Below are 19,545 nucleotides of genomic sequence, written 5' to 3' on the forward strand. Positions count from 1 at the left end.
GGTTTTTCAATATAACCCTGACTGTCCTGGAACTTACTCTGTAGACCAGGCTGGCCTTGAATTCAAAAATCCACCTGCCTCTGCCTCCCAAGTGCTGGGATTAAAGGCATGCGACACTACTGCCTGGCTCCTAGTTTCTATCTTGATGCCTCCAGTCCTATCTAGCCTTTGACTCTTGGTTCCTACTATGTCCTATAGGGCCTCCCTCTCCCTCCATATTTAATCCAGCTTCTACAGAGGCCTAAGAGCCACCCTGACTGCCTAGATGGGGCAGAATTGCCCCAGCCCTGCCAATGCTGGTGACCCACCTACCAGCGGTCCTCCTGCTTCCCTGTTCTCAGCACACACGCAGTACCAATCTGATGCAGGTGGCTGTCCGATGCGTGTGCAGAGCTAACTCTCCACTGCCAGCCTTGCTCCTCTGAGGCTTCTTTGCCTCTTGCTCAGCTCAGGGCCCAACTAGACCCAACTGACTCCTCACTCCTTCCTGCCCTCCAGGACCATTGGTGACCGCATGGGGGAGGCCAAGGCTAGCGGGAACCTGGGCAACACACTCAAGGTCCTAGGCCGATTCGATGAGGCAATCGTCTGCTGCCAACGACACTTGGACATTGCCCAGGAGCAGGGTGACAAGGTGAGTGGTCAGACCCTTGAGTCCTTTACCCTTCCATCCCTGCTGGGGCTCTTACCCTCAAACATTATCATGCAAAGCAGTGGGCCCAGCCTCCTCTGCCACCCAGCTGGCAGGGGATAGAGGGTGTAGAAGGTAGAACTGGATTTGCCCTTCCCCGAGACTCAGCAGGCCCGGGGACTAGAATGCAGCCCCTGCAAGTGCGCCTTGGGGTGAGTTCCCTGGGGGACTGTAGCGCCTCTATACCTCACTGCTGCCCACAGGTTGGGGAGGCGAGAGCACTCTACAACATTGGAAATGTGTACCACGCCAAGGGCAAACAGCTCTCCTGGAATGCTGCACAGGACCCTGGGCACCTGCCACCTGATGTCCGTGAGACACTGCACAGGGCCTCTGAGTTCTATGAGTGAGTGAGTGGGGTGGGCCAGCACCACAGGGTGAGGGCTGATGGGGCTGGGCTTGTCTGAATGCCCCTGCATTCCATAAACTGGCTCTTGAGCCAGTGTGTGCCCAGTAAGGGACTGGGCAGGATTCCCACACGCAAAACACCCTCACATATAGATAGCCCTACTACTCTGTGATCACTTCCCCTCACACACACCTGTCATGGATGGTGGGCTTTGACCAAACTTCCACCCCCAAGGCTCCGATGTCATTTGAGCCAAGGAACTCAATTCTGAGCTACCCTGTCCTCACATACACCTGGGAGAGCCACTCAGGTACTTTCCCGCCTTGGGAGGAAGCTATGTAGCTACTTCATGGTGCTAGGAAGGACACAGCTCTTAAAGACTTGGCCCCCTAGGAGGAACCTGTCCTTGGTGAAGGAACTAGGCGATCGGGCGGCCCAGGGCAGGGCCTATGGCAACCTGGGTAACACCCACTACCTGCTGGGAAACTTCACGGAGGCTACAACCTTCCACAAAGAGGTGAGCTGGGCCTGGGTGCTGGGCGGGGGATGCTGCAGTAGGAAGGCTTCAGGTTACCCCTCACAATCCCCAACGGCATGGCAGCTGGAGCACCACTGAGCCCCTGCTCCTGTTGTATTTGGTTCTGTGGTCCCTGTCTACTCCCCTGGACGCTCAGACATCAAGCTAGCACCTTGGATGGAGAGGCATCCCTGACTGTGTTCCTAGAGTTGCAGGGCTATGTGATGACCTCAGGGTTTGGATCTATCTGCAGCGCCTGGCCATCGCCAAGGAGTTTGGAGACAAGGCAGCTGAGAGGAGGGCCTACAGCAACCTGGGCAATGCTCACATCTTCTTGGGGCGCTTTGATGTGGCTGCTGAACATTACAAGTGAGCAGGGAAGACAGCCCTGGGGTGTACAGAGCACCAGGCTATAGAGATGCCGCTCCCATGGTGCAGTCCCAGGAGCCAAGTGGGGACTCTGGCTGCTCTGAAAAAGGCAGCTGCATGAAGCTCATGGGGGTCCCTGACCTGTGTCACAGTTCTTAGCTGCTTTCTGGGTCGAGGGGTGGCCACTAGATGGAGCAGGGACTTCACGCTCATCTCACAGTTCTGAGATGCGGACACTAAGTCCCTCGTAAAGTATCGTCTGCTCAGAGCTGTTAGTGTTATTAGCCAGTGTCACAATTAGCTAGCACCTTAGCCTATGGGAACCCATGCACTCTCATGCATCTGGTGCTATGAATTAAGTGCAGTGACCATGTGAAGATAAGCGTTCCTGAGGAAGAAGAGACATTGCCATCCCCCTCAGGGATTGACTCTCCCATTCTGCACAGGAAGACGCTGCAGCTGTCTCGGCAGCTCCGGGACCAGGCAGTGGAAGCACAGGCTTGCTACAGCCTGGGCAACACCTACACACTGCTACAGGACTATGAGCGTGCTGCTGAGTACCATCTGCGGCACCTAGTCATTGCCCAGGAGCTGGCTGATAGGTATGTGAAAACAAGGCCTTGGCCGGGACTGGCTTACAGTGACAGCCTGGGTCTGAGTACCTGCTTCCCTGCGGGCCACAGCACGCATGGTCAGAGCAACCTCCCACCTAGGCCCTCAGCCAATCCCTCAGTGGGAAACAGTTTAAGCAAATAGGTAGGTCCAAGGCTTGTAGGGGCCATGGCCTCCCAGCTCTGGAGTAGCCTTCTCTACAGATCTGTTTGTAGCAGGGTTTCAGAGCCACAGACCTGGGGGTAGCTATAATGGGAGGTATCCTGTCCCCGGGGCTTCCTTGGGAGGGGCAGATAATGGAAGTGTCCTGGAACTAGGTAGAGATAGTGAGAATAGCAACAGGAACAGCGAAATGTCCCTGAATGTGTGGTTCACTTTGGACCTGGGTGAGGGAGCATGGAGCAAGCTGCAGGGAGGCACTTGCTGACCACTAGGGGGCGAACCAGGCCTTGAGTAACAGTACACAAGTGCTGGGCTCTGAGGGCCCAGCTGGCCCCAGGGTAAGCTGGTAACAGGCTTAGGTTTATCAAGTTAATTCTTTCAACAAGAAAGCGCAAAAGTGCAGCAGTTTGGCATGTCTCTCTCAAGAGGGTGGACCAGTGAGCACCGTGGCCAGGGCCAACCGGCTCCTTTGGCAGAGGAAACACTGAGCTGTTGGTACATTGTGTACCAGGGTTGTGAGAGGATCAGGGACTTGGGGCCATAGACAGTCCTGGGAGGCAGGTGTGATTGTCTAACCTTCCACAGGGTTGGAGAGGGCCGAGCGTGTTGGAGCCTGGGGAATGCCTATGTGTCCATGGGGAGCCCCGCACAGGCCTTGACCTTTGCCAAGAAACACCTGCAGATCTCCCAGGAGGTGAGCCAGGCCTACTCCCTAGGTCTCCACTGGTGCCTCAGCAGCCCCTTGTCTTCTCTCTGGTGCTTGTTCCCAACAACCCTTTCTGAACCCTTCAATCCCAAAGAGGACAGTTCCCACTCGTGTGCACCAGGGTCAGTGGGTCAATGTGGGGAGCAAGGATCTGTTTTCCACTTAGAATGCTGGTGTCCCCTGTGTGGATTCCATCCTCCAATCCCTGTGGAACTGGGCCATGTTAGGTATCAGGGATGCTGGGAGTAACCTCTTGGAGGTGGACCAGGGAGACAGAGGTTCTATTGTCCAGGGATACCTTGTGATACCTCTCTAGGAAGCCGAGTGGTCCCCCCTCTATGTTCAGTCCCCTCCTACCATGGGCAGTGCAGGGACATCCCAAAGAAACCTAGCCTCCCTAACAAGGGTGGACCTCAAGCCCCTACAGCATCACAAGGAGCATCTTAGGCACCCAGGTGCAGGTATGAGAAAAGGATGGTCCAGAGCAGAAGAGACCCTGTCTGAAGATCCCTCCACAGGGCATTAGCTGCACATCGTCATGAGTGCAGACTTCTAAGCTTCATGGTCCCCTGTGTTCTTCAGGTCGGGTTTGTATTCAAGAGGTCTCCCCCAGTGGAACTTCAGTACTGGGAACCTGAGGCTGGTGGGTCCGAGGAGAAGACAGCTCCCTATGGTTGAGACAGGCTTACTCCAAGACAAGGCCAGGCTGACCACTCACAGGAGGTTTCCCAAGCCCCTGAGTACTTCTGGGATGGACTAGAGGTTGTCCAGAACATCTAGGAATAGACCCTCAGAGTCAAGTCCTGGTAGCGAAGGACTGTATCTCCTTCACCTAAGGGTCTGAGGTCAGCCCAAGCTGTCCAGCAGGCCAAGGGTGGTGTGCTAGAGCCCTGTCACTGATGCTCAGAGAGCACAGTCCCAAGTCTAACCCACCCGTGCTTGCTTCAGATTGGAGACCAAAACGGAGAGCTCACAGCCCGCATGAATATCGCTCACCTGCAGCTGGCACTGGGCCGGCTGACTAGCCCAGCAGCAGCAGAGAAGCCAGATCTGGCTGGCTATGAGGCACAAGGTGAGTTGTGGTTCTGGGGGCTAGGATGTGCTTTCTCATGTCTCTAGTCTCAGCATGAGGTACCGTAGTCAGGGCAGCTTCTGGGCAGGGATGTGGCAAGAGAGAAGCTTGGGGGCGCGGGAGGAGGGGAAGACAGGGTTATATCAACAGGACTGGCCCTTGGCTCGGGGAATGGGGTGGGTCTCCCAGAAAGGAATCCTTTAACAATTACTCAGTAAAAGAAGCGGCTGTCCAGAGTTCTGGGGCACAGATGGAACCCACTGGGGCATATCAGGGATCAGGGTTGTTTCAGTTACTGTTCTATTGCTGTGAAGAGACACCATGACCAAGGCAACGCTTATGGAAAAGAAAGCATTTAATTGGGAGCTTACTAACAGTTTCAGTGGTTTGGTCCGTTATCATCATGGTGGGGAGTGTGGTGACAGGCAAGCAGGCATGGTATAGAGGAAGCACCTAAGAGTGCACATCTGACCCACAAGTTACGGGAAGAGAGGAAAAAAGGGCTCGGCATGGGCTTTTGAAACCTGGAAGTCCCCTCTCAGTGCCACACCTTCTCCAACAAGGCCACACCTCTTAACCCTTCCTAGACACTTCCACTCTCTGGGACTCAGCAGCGTCTGTGAGGGCCACTCTTGTTCAGACCACCACAAAGGGCAACTGAAAGGTGGGGCCAGAAGGATAGGTGGTAGCCAGGAACACCAATGGCAGAGGGCTGGTGGCCACTTACGCATTGTCCCTGAGACAGTGAGACCCCCTCCTTCCATGATCCTAGTGGTACCACAGGGCTGATGGCAAGAAAACAAGAAATGAATCCTTCCTAAGCAGCCAGAGTATCCATCATCATCATCCTCTGTGGGCAGGGCTGCTGGAGGGAGCCGGTCAGTGCCTGCCTGGAGTACTAATCAGGCAAAGGCCCTTGAGTGACCTCATTCAGACTGCTGACTGTCCCTGTGCGGCTCAGACACATAGTGAGTAAGAGGACGGACTGTTCCCCACAGAGCAAATATATTAATACGTACAAAGGCGGACGTTGTGGATACAGGGTGTCCTGCAGAGCTGGCTTCTTGGGGCCCATAAGGCCTTAAGAGGGAGGCAAAGGCCTCCTGAGGGAGCCAGCTGCCGCCTGCTTATTGAGTTTGCCAGGAATGGAGCCCCAGTTCTTCATGAGTGTTTTTCCAGGAGAACCCACTGACTCCAGCCTCTCAGGCCATTCAGAAGGGATACTTGCTATCATGAGAACTGCTGGTTCCTCAAGCCTGGGATTTCTTAATATGACCTGACCTGGAAAATAAGGCTGGGGACAGAGGAAAGGAGCAAAGGCTTCTGGACCCTCAGCCACCCCATGTGGCAAGAGATACAGTGGCTAATGGGTGGGATGGGGTTGTGCAGTGTGAGTCCCTGGCTGGCAGTTTCCCAGGGTAGATAGCTCTGTACAGAGCTCCTAGAACAGCCCTCAGCCCATGTCCTCTGAGCAGGGCTGGCCGGCTTCTGGAAAGATTCCCACAGAGGCGGCCAGCTCCTCATCCTAACTCTTCCTCCAAGCTAAGCGAAAAGGGAGGGGGGGGCGAGTCACAAGTGAATGGCCAGGGACAAGGCAGCTCTGTCCTCCCCACATTGGCTCCTCTGCTCTGCCTTGCATGCCAGACCCTTCCCAGCTGGGGCCCCCGGAAGCCACCTCCCCACAGGGCTTCTTGCAGCCAACAGCTGGGCCCTGGACACTGGAGAATAGTCTATCATTCAAGGAGGGCGTCAGAGAGAGGGCTCTGGTACCCCGAAGTTCCTGGGATGCAGTTGCTGAAGGCAGGCCTGCACTGTGAGAGTCTGAATGGTCCTGAGGGAGACCCCTACTCAGGTGAGCCAGGAATGTGCAGGCTCAGGAAGGCCAGGAGAGAACTGGACTGGGGTGAGGCAGTTGAGAAGGGCTGGGCCTGCTTCCTGTGAACTGTCCAGGAGCTAGGCAGGTGCATACCTAGAATCAGAATGCTTCTGGTACAGGGGGCTAGGTGAGCACCCCAAAGGGCATAGACCCAGAAGGGTTGAGGGTGGGTGGCCTCCAGGGCTAGGGAGTTCCCCCTGCCTGGAGAGAAGTCTCAGCCAGGGAGTGGGGAGCACTGGCATTCCGTTATTGGGCTCAGTCTGGTACGGTGTTTACATGTGGCTGTGGCCCGTGGGACTGCAGGACAAGGTACCCATTGATGGCTTGAAAGAGTGGGAGTGGTTTGAGTGGACCGTGGGGAGAGCCATGCATGTGGGCGTCGGGCAGTGAGTGCTGTGTGTGTTATGAGCTGAGTGGCGTGTATTTGGAGCATGGTGGGCATTGTAGGTGTGATGGTGGCCATGGGCTTGAGGCAGGACAAAGGCTCAGTTTGTTGCTTGTTCTTTTGTTCACTTGTTTGTTTCCTGATTTGATTGGTATAAACAAGGGACCCTTGTGCAGGAGGTTAGACCCCGACTCCCTGAGGCCTTACCTCCCCTACGGGGTGGTACATTCTCAGCCAACAGAGCAGAAGCAGGCTGTAAAGTCGTGGGTTCTACCCCGCCCTCTGCTTCCTCTGCCCAGTCTCTCTGGTTGTGTAGCTGTCTGAGATCCTTCTCTATGGCACACGTGGCTATGCGGACCATAGAGCTTAGCAGTATAGGAAGCAAGCAGGCAGTTTCTGTTTGTCCTCTAGGGAGAAGGGATGCTAGCCCTGGCTAGCCCTGCCAAACTTGATGGGCCTGGGCTAACACCCTCCTCCCAGTGACAAAATAGAAGCCCTTTGCTCTTGATGGTCTGTAGTCCCTCTTACCCTTTGGGCTCAGTATTGCGATATCAGCCTAGGGCAGCTCACTGGGGTCCTGTGCCCTAGAGGCCTTTCTTTACTTCTGGGTTAGGGATATGCTTGCTGTGGTGTCTGAGGGGAAGCGTAGGCTGTGGGCCCTAGCCCTGGCCCTGTTTGCCGTCATCCCCACACCTCAGTGTCCCATCCGGGAGGCAGGCCCACTAGTAGTGCTGAGGTCTTGGTCAGGGTATTGGCAGGCAGGCAAACGGCCTGAGTGCTGAGCCTGCTGTGCACAAGTGTCTGTAGCAGTTGAGGGCTGTGTGGAGGACCAATGGGCCTGCCCAGGAGAGGGGAATTCCGTAGGTCTAGCCAGGGGCTCACTGTATTTCTAGCATGGAGAAGGGACTAAAAGGACAGGTGAGAGACTGACTCAGAAGAAAAGGGCCAGGTTCTAGATCTATGTAGTTAAAACTACCAGTAAGAGCCACCATGGATTGTGGATGCATTGGAAGGAGGACTGGACAAGGAGCACTCATGAGTTTGGATGGTTCCCCCCTCAGACATAAAGGACAGGAGCCTTCACAAGACAGTGACTGTCCACTTTGGGTGGATAGGCCTACTGGAGAAGTTTCTAGACCTTGTACTGTAAGCAGGCGGGCAAGAAGCTGAAGGAGGGGTCAGGGTCTGAGGCCTCAGTGGATGTGGCTCAGCCAAGAAGGCAGGGCCATTTGCACTGGCCTGACCTGACTTCTTTGACTTTAGACAGAGGATTGATTCATTTTGCTGGGCTCTGTGGGCCTCCTGCCCTGTCTGTGCATAAGGAGGTGCTCTCCCTGAGCCAGCTTGTAGGCTGTGATTCAGAAAGACTGCTTGGGCCCTCACTCTCTTCTCTCCAGAGGATGCATCCCTATAGGTCTGTTAGTACATGTCGGGAACCAGCAAGATGGCTCCATGCTCTGTGTGTCTTCATTATTTCTTCCTTAGAGTTGTTTTCTAAGCTGGGCATTAAGTGGCCTGTGGCCCATGGCTGCTGCAGCTGCATCTGGGACTGACTGGCTATGGAGAGCCTGTGTTGAGGGCAGGAGCGACAGCAGACAGGGCCCTTCTGGGTGCTTAGAGCCATACCCTTTTGTGTCTGGATTGGTTTGTGTCCTCCCTGTTGGGTCCCTCTGTAGTCCCTGGTTGCAGCCCTTACATCCCTCTGGGTGGCTTTTCCTGCTGGGATGTTTTATTTCTGAACCCCTCCAGAGCAGGACACAAGTCTGTCTCCCTCAAAAGTCCCAGCTTGGACAAGGGATGGAGTCAGGGATGCCCCTTCTGATGGGTTTTCTTGTCTCACTGGGTATTTTATGCTCTGTATTACTTTCACTTAGGGCTGTTCTAGAGCCACCAGACTAAAGGCCTGGGCTTTCCTGGCACCAATACATTTCTCTCTGCGATTTTTATTTTTTGAGAATGTGGCTTCAAACTCACTATGTAGCCAAGGCAGACCTTGAATTTGCTGCTCATGAGTGCAGTGCTGGCCAGTTTGTCCCATAAGGCAACAATGGATAGGTCAGGGTATTGGCCAGTTCCCCACTGAGCATGGTGGGCGTTGTATAATGGTGGCCAGTACTTATCCGCCACTAGATGTGTTCACTCAATACTCCTAGGGGATGAGCCCTGTGGGACAGTGCCAGCATCGATCCAGTGTTTGGCAGCACCAGGCTGTCTTTCCTCAGTGCACTTCCTTGCCTCACAAGCCCTGCCCTGGATATGTATACACTGTATGATGTGCTCCTGAGCAGTAGGCGTCCAGCACCTGTCTGGGGACTGAAGACCAAATGAGGGGTGGGAATGGTGGCAGCTGTGAAAAGAGATCCTGCTCAGTGATGGGCCAGCAGTTCCTTGGAGAACCGGTGCGTCAGGGACAAGGAAGAGGGTTCACATTACCAGGCACACTCCACTCCCCACTCCTGTCATGCCTCCCCAGGGGCTGGGGACAACATGCCCCTTCCCGAGGGTCCCCCCTTATTATCTCTACACAGCTTGGTTCCATCCTGAATTGTCCATTTGTGGCTTGGCTGACCTGGCTCTGCTCTGTGTATAGACTGCCTGGCTGACTCTCCAGGACCTGGGTGCTGCAGGTGGTCAAAGCAGCTACCCGAGCCAGGCGCGCTTCCCCAGCCTCCTTCCCATCACAGGCTGGGAACCAGGGTAGAATTGCTTCCCAGGCCAGCTGAAAATGAAGGTGAGGGACCCTGGGGCTGGTGGTGGCACTAAGCAGTCTGTGCTCCTGGGGTCAGGCAGTAGCTCCTCCCTGTGTTTGTGGATTTGGGTGCTGACAGCTTGTCTCCTGTGGGAGCTCAGGGCTTGGTTCAAACCATCTGCCAGGCTGGGCCCCACCCCAGGTTGCTCAGTGTCCAGAATTCCCTACAGCGGGACTGACCTGAACCATGAACCACGTCACTGCTACCTCAGCCCTGGTTGTCCACAGTGAGCCTCATAGACCCAGAGGTTCCTCCCTGCCCCCTCCTCATGTGGGTTCAGGAGGTAGGATGGGGAGATCAGGTATGGCTTCATGGAGAGGATCCTAGGAGTATGCTGGCTGCCTTCCAGGCAGAAGGACCTGTGCCAGCTAAGTTGATAGGAAGCAGAGCTTGGCAGAGAATCCCATTAGGGTGTGTGTGGGGGACAACACCAAAGCTAGCTCTACTGCACCTTTCTCGGGGTCAGATGTGTCCTCATTCCTTGCCTGGCTCATCTGGTGCCCCAGGGACTCTGTGGACACTCAGGTAGAAGCTGCCTTTTCCCTTCACAAGAAGGGGTGTATGAACTCTGGCCCTGGGGTGCAGTACTGCTGAGTCCTTGGTCTCCCTGATCCCTTGCTTGGCTAGTGACCTCAAGGCTCGGAGTCAGCACGGGACTGATGGGCTGTGATCTTTTCCAGGAGCGAGACCCAAACGGACACAGAGGCTGAGTGCCGAGACCTGGGACCTGCTGCGGCTCCCCCTGGACCGGGTGAGCTGGGAACTTAGGAACAGATGGCAGGAGAGACATAGTCAGCATGTGGACTCGAGGTTAATGAGCCTAGTGTGCAGTATTTGCTGGGCTGTCAGCATACTCTTTGGGTCCTGTCCCCTGGGAGATAAATGTTCCTCTCCAGCAGCCTGAGGCCCTACAGGAACCTCTTTGCCACCATTCCACCATCAGGTGGTCTGATTCTACTCTCATTCGTGAACCTTCCCCTGAGTGGCATGTCCTGGGTTCCTATTTGTTCCCTGCTGCTGGACTCTGGGGGGATGGGGGGACGGAGAACAGCTGTTATTGTTGGAGTAGTTGGTGGGTTTTGGCAAATCCCAAATGGGGGGAATGTGGGGGAGACTAGTGTGGGAACTATGTGGCCCTAGGCAGTATCCTGGACTCTCTGATCTTCTAATTGTAAACAGCCTTTGGAGCATGAGTTCAAGGTCAGGAACACCTGTGGTCATCTGTGTTGCCTAGCACCAGAAGGCTGGCATTTAAGGAAGTTGGCACCACTCAGATGTCTGTGTGGCCTTGTTTTGTGCCCTCGGTCCTGCGTCTTCCTTCGGAGACTGAGTGCCTTCTGTGCTGGGGCATGAAGCTGGGGCAGCTGGGATAACTGCTGAGAGGACACTTTGGCTTTCAATTGTCCTAGCCCATGTCCAATCTGCCTTTCCCTCTCCAGGAGCAGAATGGAGAGACCCACCACACAGGGGACTGGAGGGGTCCAGGCAGGGACTCGCTTCCCCTCCCCATGAGGAGCAGGAAGTACCAGGAAGGTCCGGATGCCATTGAGAGGAGACCCCGGGAGGGTAGCCACTCTCCACTGGACAGTGCTGATGTAAGGGTACAGGTGCCTCGGACGGTAGGTGCCTCCTGAGTTGAGGGGACAGTTGTAAACATGACCACGAAAGCTTTTCTTCCCTCTCTGCCTATCCAGCCTGGAAGCAAGGCAAGGCTGAGCTGACTAAGGGAGGCAAAGCTGTAAGCTGCTGGGCCTTCTACCTGGCTTGCTGATCCAGGCACCCTGAGGGCACAGAGCTCAAAACTGTTAGGCGCACCTCAGGGAGCCTCATAGGCATCCAAGTCAGCCTTGCTGCAGGTAGGTTCTGTCTCTTTGTGGGACTCGCTTTCCACCTTTGTCACTAGTCTTCAGGCAACCTCTGTGTTCAGGCCCCTTCGTTGCCTTACTGGGACCCTTTAGACCTGACTGCCCGAGCTAAGGAGCTGGGTTACACGGCCCACTCCAGGTATACTTTCCACCCCTCAGCAGGCGCTTTCGAGGTTCCAGAGTGGCTGGGTACCAGCCCAAACTCAAGGAACCCAGGCAGGGACACCAGTTTGGGAGCCCTCTGCCTCAAGCCTAAGAAGTGGTACAGCCAGCAACCCTGTCATGTGTCTCAGAATCTGAGGGGCCACCTGGGGAGTCTCTTAAGTTGCAGAGTGGTGGCCCTGAGCTGAGGGATGTGAGGGATGGCTGGAGAAGGATGGGAAGGCCCCAAGCTTGCTCACAGAGCAGGACTGTGTAAGAGGGGGCACATGCTCCATCCATGGGCAATGGCATGCTGTGGAGGGCATGCTGGGTGGCAGTGCACACTGTGGACCCAGTATGGAAAGGACAGCAGAGAGCTGGCATCTGCCCAGTGTTCTGACAGGTCTGGGCAGGGAGGGTGCCACCTACTCTACTTGGGCATCCTGATCAAAGCTAGACTGCAGACCTGGTAGTGGGTTGGTGTGGCCCAGCAGGGACCCACTGCATAGCCTGGAAGCTCAGACTTCCTGGAAAGCACTCAGCTTTCCTGAAATAGTAGGCTGGGTATCTCACTGGCCAGATAAAAGACTGGTGGCCAGTGGGTGGAGGGTGGGGCCTGCCAGAGATCCAGAGAAAGAGTCTGTATTTAGGCTCAAGAGTCTCTGTGCAGGGCACTCAGGTCCCGAGGCTCTAGGGAGTAGCATGTAACACCCTCACACTGCCGCAGGCTCAGGTGGCCTGTGCTGCAGAAGCCTTGGTTATTCTTAGTGCCTGGAGCCCACCCTTCCTGCCAGGGCGGCTGCCTCCAATTCCAATCCATCCCACTTTATTCCTATCCCAGGGAGCTAGAAAGGGAACACGTAGTCTCTTACCCCTGGGCTCATAGGAAGGTTGTGGTAGAGCCAAGAGGCCACCCTGCCAATATCAAGAGCTCCCCAGGCCAGAATGGGAGTCAGTCTGGGTGGCCTCAGGAGCAAAGCTGAGAGAAGAGACTGCTTCTCTAGGGGCCTAGCTTTAGCTTTGGAAGGAAGCCCAGGGGCCCAGGGGTTGGGTGGGAAAGGGCTTTCAAATAAGCTGTCCACCCCCACAGCCTTCATCATGCCCACCCACAGGCCTCAAGGGGTGTGCTCTGTGGAGCTGGGGAGAGCCAGCTCAGTGTTTACGGAGTGAGGGTGTGTGAGTGTGTGTGAGTGAGGGTGTGTGTGTGTGTGTGTGTGTGTGTGTGTGTGTGTGTGTGTGGTGTGTGTGTGCGGGCGCCCGGAGCACTCGTGAGCTGCAGCAGCGAGGGCGGGTACTGGGAGAGCCCAGCCTTCTCCCAGGCTCCTATTTAAGCATCAGGCGAAGACCGTGAGTCCCAGCAACAGCAGTGAGGAGGCACTTGGTACATCGGGCAGGTGGTAGCAGCTGTGCCTGGCACCTTGGCATCCTGCCCAGGCTGCAAGTGGCCTGGCACCCATACAGCTCCTGATTGCTGTGGCCGGAGGGAGCCTGTGATCCTGCGTGAGTGTGGGTCCTTGGGCATGCAGGGTCTTAGGTCAGTTGAGGTAGGGGTGGGCCAGCCCAGGATTGTACACTTCTCTAGGAGCTGGGCTTAACTAAAATAGAAGAGATCGCAGTTAGACATCAAGAGGAACTCAGACCCATGGGAAAGAACTAGGCCTTGAGACAAAGGAGAGATTTATTCAGGTGGTGGACAGGGAGACTCTTCACAGCCCTCACAGGACCTACACAGGGTCCTATGGTCTCAGACCTCGAAGCATGCTCCTGAGAGGTATAGCGGGGGGGGGGGGCAGGTCAGGGAGCATAGGAAGTCCAAGTTCCAAGTCTCTAGCCGGATATGATTCCACTGTATCTTGACAGCTCAGGAGTGAGAGCAAGAAGGGTCTCAGCAAATCCAGATCCTTCAAGAGCTTCTGTGAAGCCAGGAAGTCTGGAGCAGTGTGTGTGTGTTTAGGGAGGGGGGTGCATGGCTAACCAGACCCTTTCTATGGAGCAGCTTGGACCTATACTGCAGGCAGGCAGGCAGGCAGGCAGCTTTCTTTGAGCAGGTGTGCAATCCTCCAGAGACACCTGCGCAGCCCCCACTGGCCTCAGTGAGTACAGGCTAGTCCCTGCTGAGCCTGCAGGCTCCACTCAGCCCAAGTGTTCAGTTGTCCTCTGGCTGAGGCTAGGATTGTCAGTGTTCTTTTCTCTCTTGGCTCTGATGGTGTCGGGCTGCCAGCCTTATTGAAGTCATAGAAGGACAAAAGTCCTGCAGGCAGCAAGGTCAACCTGGGGGACCAGATCCAGAAGGGTCTCTCTCTTCTCTCTGCCATGTGACAGCTGGGTTCCCATTGCTTTAAGAATCCTGAACTCAGTTCTAAATTGGGGTTGTCCACCAAGTCTGCTCGTATCTGGATCCAGCTTTGTTCTTACCTCTGTGTGACCTTAGGTAGGCTGTCAAATCTTTCTGTGCCTGTGCCTCTGTGCACAGGGAAATCCCAGACATGAGATGGGTCATATGATAGGAGTCTCTCTGTATTCAGAAGGCCACAGCTTTGCAGAGCCAGGACTTTCCAGTCATTACTTTGTTGCTCTCTCTTTGTGTGGACTTTGATGGGCTGCTGGCCCCAGCTTCTCACATCAAGTGATTCTGGACCCCATCTCATCCCTTGCTAGTCCTGGACTCTAGACCAGGTGTCTGAGGCCCAGCCTGCAGGGTAACCCAAAGCCAAGGCCATTTCCTCCAAGGATATGTAAACTGAGTCTGGAATGGCACAGCTTGCTCTAGTCACCTGATGCTCAGGGTCTATAGCCTCCTCAACCCCTGTGACTTCCCTAGGCTTAGGATGGTCATCCCTGACCTAGGCTGTAGGCTACACCCCCACTCAGTTACCATACATTGAAGGACAGATCCTGCCATTCAGATCTGCCATCCCAGGGACCCAGAACCCAGTATAGACTCCAGAAAGTTCGTCCTCTTCAGGAAGGGACTCTCAGCAGTAGGCATCTGTATCCCCACCCTCAGCTCCTACGGAGGTCCAGCCCTTGCCCTTCGTGGACAAGGCTTCAGCCACCTGGCCCCTGCTCTAGCCAGCCGAAGAGGATTTAGGGGTGTTGGCATCTTTCCTCATACACTGGCTCCCACACAGCTGCTGTCTTTTGAGCTTGGCACTGTCTAGGACCTGTTGTTCAGTATAAACCCAGAAAGAGGCAAGAAGACCTCCCCACTCACCGACACCAGTCTCCATGCCCGATGGATCCTTCCATCATTGCCTCCTGACTGACTACTGAGATCACATACCTAGTGGCCATCCCAGCTTCAGGCTTGCAGAGGCCTGCTCACTGAATGTTGGAGGGTAGCCGGATCAGGGCTCGGCACAGAAGAGAGCTCTGTGTGACTGACAGGGCCCTCTGGGATGGGGTACAGGAGGCTTCCTGAAGATGGCGGCTTCTGACATGGGTCAGCCTGGAGGACGGACAGTCCAGGCTTGAAGCTGGGTAGGAAAGGGGTGGGCCAGGCCAAGATAGCAGCAGCAAGGCAGGGAAGTAGCTGAGTCTGGCTGCTTGGTAGTAGCCACATAAGTGGAGACAGGAGATGGGGAAGGTTTGGAGGCATTGTGTTAGGGATGGTAGCACCTGGGAGGATCCTGAGACCCTAGGTCTTAGAAATGTGTGTGGTCAGGGTGGGCAGTCCTGCCGAAGGTCTAGGAAGCTGAGGCACAGAGGGTTGAATTGATGTCTCCCTCCCCACCCAGGGCATTCCCAGGGCCCCGTCCTCTGACGAGGAGTGTTTCTTTGACCTGCTGAGTAAGTTCCAGAGCAGTCGTATGGACGACCAGCGCTGTCCCCTGGAGGAAGGCCAGGCTGGGGCTGCTGAGGCCACAGCTGCCCCGACCCTGGAGGATAGAGCAGGTGAGTGCAGAGCCTGGGTTGGGTCCACCAGCCAAGATCCAGCACTAAGCCTGGGAACCCCCAACAAGTCATAGAGGCTGGCTGCAAAGGGCCCCTATCATCCAGAACTCCCTCCCTCCACACTTGTCCCTGAAGCTGCATCCTCGGAAGTGTGTAATTACCCCACCCCGAAGAACACGAAATGTCTATGCACCCTAGCCTTTGAGTGTGTGGGAGGCCAAAGCTTTCTCCTGTCATCTCCTGAAGTCCTGGGAGGCAGGGGTGGGAGGCAGGGCAGGGGCAACATGATTCGAGGCAGGCATAGGGGAGGGCTGAGCCAGTCCCAGATGCCAGCAGCACTCGTGGCCCCCTCTCCAGCTTTCACTTTCTGTCCCTTGCAGCTCAGCCCTCCGTGACAGCTTCACCACAGACTGAGGAGTTCTTTGACCTCATTGCCAGCTCCCAGAGCCGCCGGCTGGATGACCAGAGGGCTAGTGTGGGCAGCCTGCCTGGGCTACGTATCACCCTCAACAATGTGGGGCACCTCCGAGGCGACGGGGACCCCCAGGAGCCAGGGGATGAGTTTTTCAACATGCTTATCAAATACCAGGTGGGTCTGCAATCAGAAGGGAATGGGTGGGGCTTCATCCAGGCTGGTCTAGTGGTGGTCCTCTGCCAGATGCAGAAGACACCTAGCAGGCCCATAGCAAGCCCTGTTCTTGCCGTCTCTGGCCTTATCTGAGAGACACCTGAGGAAGGTGACACATAGCAACAAGTACAGCCAGACGCTCAGGCCAAGGGGCCAAGAACCTCCCGAGATAAGAGTCTCGACACACTTTGGTGCCGGAGCTCAGCCTGGGGTTACCAGCTCCCCAAATCCAGGGATATCCATTCCAGGCTTCCACATCTGGGCAGAGAAAGCTGAGGGTCGAGGGGTACCCTGGAATTGGGAGGGAGGGAGGGACGGAGGGAAGGAGAGCAGGGATGTTAGTCCTGGCTGTAGGAATGGGAGCAGAAATGGCCCTGAAAAAGACCACGCAGCATGGGCCAACAGGTAAGATGGAGAGCCTGGAGCCTGGGAAGACAGGATCAGGGCAGGGCTACCCATGAATGGGTTTCAGTATATGTGATTGTGTGAGGCTGGGGTGCTGCAAGCTGAGCCACCTACCCAAGGCCTGGCAGCACAGGGGGTGGGTGGTAGGTTCATCCTGCTGGCCAGCTGCCCTCCAGAGGGAGCATGGACATGGTGGGACTTGAGCAGACACGGGAATGACCAGGGTCAGCATTCCACCTCTGCATTAGGCTAAGTTTCCAGATCAATGTTCATTCTCACAGAGGAGACAGAACCACAGTGGCATCCAGACAGCCTTCTCTAAGCCAGCCCCTCCTGAGAAGCCTTGCCCACTCAAATACCTGGGCCATCAGCTGCACCGGCTCCACTCCCATCTGCTCCAGGCCCTGAAGAGAAGCCAACACCGTCCAGGCCCCCCAGCCTCCACATCAGAACAGGCAGAGCCTGTGGTGTCAGCTGATTGATCCAAAGGAAGCCTTTGTGGGGATGGGGTTTTGGAGTAGTGCTGGCAATTTCCAAGCAACAAGCTCTGAGCTGTAGCCCCAGGCCCTCCAGGACCGTCCAGGGCTGTGCCAGGTTTCAGAGTAGTTCTAGGGGTCTAGTATCTGGATCAGCAAGTCCCAGAGTTGGGCCCAGTTGGCTGCTGACTTGTTCTATGACTAGAATATATGACCTAGCCCTTTCTATTTGCTTGGCCAGCCACAGCTCTGGGGAAGTCTTCAGGAGATACTGCTAAGGCAGGTCTTTAGCTTTACCCCAGAGCCAGGTACAAGAGGTGGCTGGAACAGGTCCCACTTGGATTACACCATTCTTCCCAAGCCAGTGTTTGCTGTCTTCAAATTTCCAATAAGCCCATCACCCATCCAGTGCCAGGATAGATTGATAGGCCCTCTAAAGGCCCAAGAAATGCAAGACCACCAACCTACATTGTGTGTCTGCCCAGTCCTCCAGGATTGATGACCAGCGCTGTCCACCCCCTGATGTGCTGCCCCGTGGCCCCACCATGCCTGATGAGGATTTCTTCAGCCTTATCCAGAGGGTGCAGGCTAAGCGGATGGACGAGCAGCGTGTGGACCTTGCTGGGAGTCCAGAGCAAGAGGCCAGTGGGCTGCCTGATCCCCGGCAGCAGTGTCCTCCAGGTGCCAGCTAAGGCCTCACCCCTACAGCCAGCCATACCCTACTCTGGACTCTGTAGGCTCACAGTTGTCCACAGTGGCCATGTTCCCTCAATAAGCCAAATCCTCCCAAGGCCATGATGGAGAGCCAGCTCAGCCCCAGCCCCTTCCCACTGAGCCAGATGGTGGGCACACAGCCCTCAAGGACCCCCCATTCCAGGTGGTGGTTTCAGGCTAGAGCTGCTATATGGGGAAGGGCATGCTTCTGTCCCCATATGATCCACAGCTTCCTGCAGGCCCTGCCCTGCCCTGCCCTAGGCTGGGCCTTCAGCATGTTGGCCCCAAGCCCCGGTGCTGTCCAGAGTCCTCTCCCTCAAGCCCTGCCCTGCCAAATGTGAAACTCTACTAACTCTCCCAAGCTCCCCAGAGGGGCTTCAAAGACTTCTTCTGGTGGGGGTTACAGTGGCAAGGCATCTTCTGTCCCCCAGCTGGTCCTGGGATGGCTATGAAGGAGGTACACTCTGATCTGCCTCACCTCCCCAAGGCAGGCACTATCCTGGCCCGGCTGTGCCCAACCCTGCTGAGGGAGATTGGTAGCTGCAAAGTCCGGATACCCCTGACCTGGTAGTCCCCAGCCTTGTACTTGGCCTTTGAGGAAAGAGGGAGCTTGCATGGCAGAGGGGAAAGGCAAGCCTCCAAGCCAAAAGCATAGGGTCTTGTCCTAGGAGTGCTGGCTGGCAGTAGACACTCCTGAGGGAATCTGCTCAACTAGATCCTCCAGTCAGTCCTCTTAGGGAACATCTACCTTATATTACTAGGCAGATGGTATCTTGGCCTTCCCCCCAAGGAGGGGTCCATATCTAAGTTGGATGCAGGGCACTGTAGTTGGGGTGGAGACTCAGGCAGGACTGCCGGGGCATCCATGAGGCAGACCCTTCGGGACCATGGTCCTAGTTCTTGCCTACAGGTCCTATAGGTAGCCCTACTGGAGGGCTCTCTATACAACTTTCTACAACTTTCTAACCCAGGGCCTCTTATCCTGTAGCCTCAGAGGGGGCCAGGGCAAGGGAAACTGGAGACCCAACTTCTGAGAGGGAGAGGCAGCATCACTCTGAGGGCAGAAGCAGATACCAGAGCACAGGGTCTCGGGCGGGACATGGTGGCTGCCCCGCATACTTGAATGTACATGCGTATTTATTGCTTACACGTGTTTGCCATGTTGTTCACGGGTCCTTTCCAACCCGAGAGGTACGTTTGTTTTGTTTTACCCAAAAATAAAAGTCTGCCAAGTGAGTGTGGCTTCTGTTGGGATTTGTGTCAGCCTTCCCAGGACATGGTATTGGCTTGCCCAGTGCAGCGTCTTCCAGCACACAAGCCACCTGAGATCATGAGGGATGTCCCTGCTGCATGTAATGATGAGAGATGGGGCCCGGGCCTCTACTGCTGTATTCTCTGCTGTTCTCCAGTATCCTGACTTTCCAGAGACAGGAAACAAAAGCCAGGGATGTCACAGTAACACTCAGTGGACACTCAGGACTAGCCCTTCCAACAAGCCTTACCTCGACTAGGTTGGACCCAGCCACAGAGCTTCCTTTGTCTTAGCAGTTCATATTAGAAGCACTGGATTATGCCAGTCTAAGCGACAGAGGAACTTAGAGAAGGCCTGGACTTGTCTTCAATGTTCATGTAGTGAGCAGTACCCTATGTGGCTTGTATCCTGACTGGGCCCTTTGGGGAGTGCCCTGATGAGCCAAGGGAAGCAGAACATATAGCTAAGACCAGTAAAATAGCTTGGAGAAGTCTCTATAGTCTGGAGCACTGTGGTTGCTCTAGAGGCAGCCACACTTCCGGGCAGGCTGAAATTGCTCAGGTGCTGGGAGGCCAGCTGCCAAAGATGGCGGCTATGGGAAGGGAATGTATTGAGAGAGCCAAGCCACCCGACGGAGTCCCGCTGAAAGCACTGGTCTAAGAGGTACTAGGATGTTGGGGT

The 19,545-nt window shown here is 55.5% G+C and overlaps 1 protein-coding gene across 4 annotated transcripts in view; it reads left to right on the plus strand.

Annotated features, from left to right (window-relative positions):
- Nucleotides 1–18,848, plus strand: part of Gpsm1 (G protein signaling modulator 1) — a 27,390-nt gene extending 8,542 nt beyond the window's left edge. For 2 of the 4 annotated variants that reach the window (XM_031369427.1, XM_031369429.1), the window contains exons 3-14: nucleotides 499–634; nucleotides 895–1,037; nucleotides 1,434–1,557; nucleotides 1,811–1,926; nucleotides 2,373–2,528; nucleotides 3,286–3,394; nucleotides 4,355–4,478; nucleotides 10,170–10,240; nucleotides 10,929–11,108; nucleotides 15,233–15,389; nucleotides 15,770–15,978; nucleotides 17,384–18,848. In XM_031369427.1, the coding sequence (XP_031225287.1) occupies nucleotides 499–634; nucleotides 895–1,037; nucleotides 1,434–1,557; nucleotides 1,811–1,926; nucleotides 2,373–2,528; nucleotides 3,286–3,394; nucleotides 4,355–4,478; nucleotides 10,170–10,240; nucleotides 10,929–11,108; nucleotides 15,233–15,389; nucleotides 15,770–15,978; nucleotides 17,384–17,590 (1,732 nt within the window). In that variant the 3' untranslated portion in view covers nucleotides 17,591–18,848. Of the gene's footprint in view, nucleotides 1–498; nucleotides 635–894; nucleotides 1,042–1,433; nucleotides 1,558–1,810; nucleotides 1,927–2,372; nucleotides 2,529–3,285; nucleotides 3,395–4,354; nucleotides 4,479–10,169; nucleotides 10,241–10,928; nucleotides 11,109–15,232; nucleotides 15,390–15,769; nucleotides 15,979–17,383 lie in introns of those variants that run through there. The other 2 variants (XM_031369428.1, XM_031369430.1) reach the window with 2 other exon arrangements.
- Nucleotides 18,849–19,545: the final 697 nt, after the last annotated feature.

The sequence above is a fragment of the Mastomys coucha genome, unplaced genomic scaffold (assembly GCF_008632895.1).
Source record: "Mastomys coucha isolate ucsf_1 unplaced genomic scaffold, UCSF_Mcou_1 pScaffold15, whole genome shotgun sequence".
Classification (NCBI taxonomy): Eukaryota; Metazoa; Chordata; class Mammalia; order Rodentia; family Muridae; genus Mastomys; species Mastomys coucha.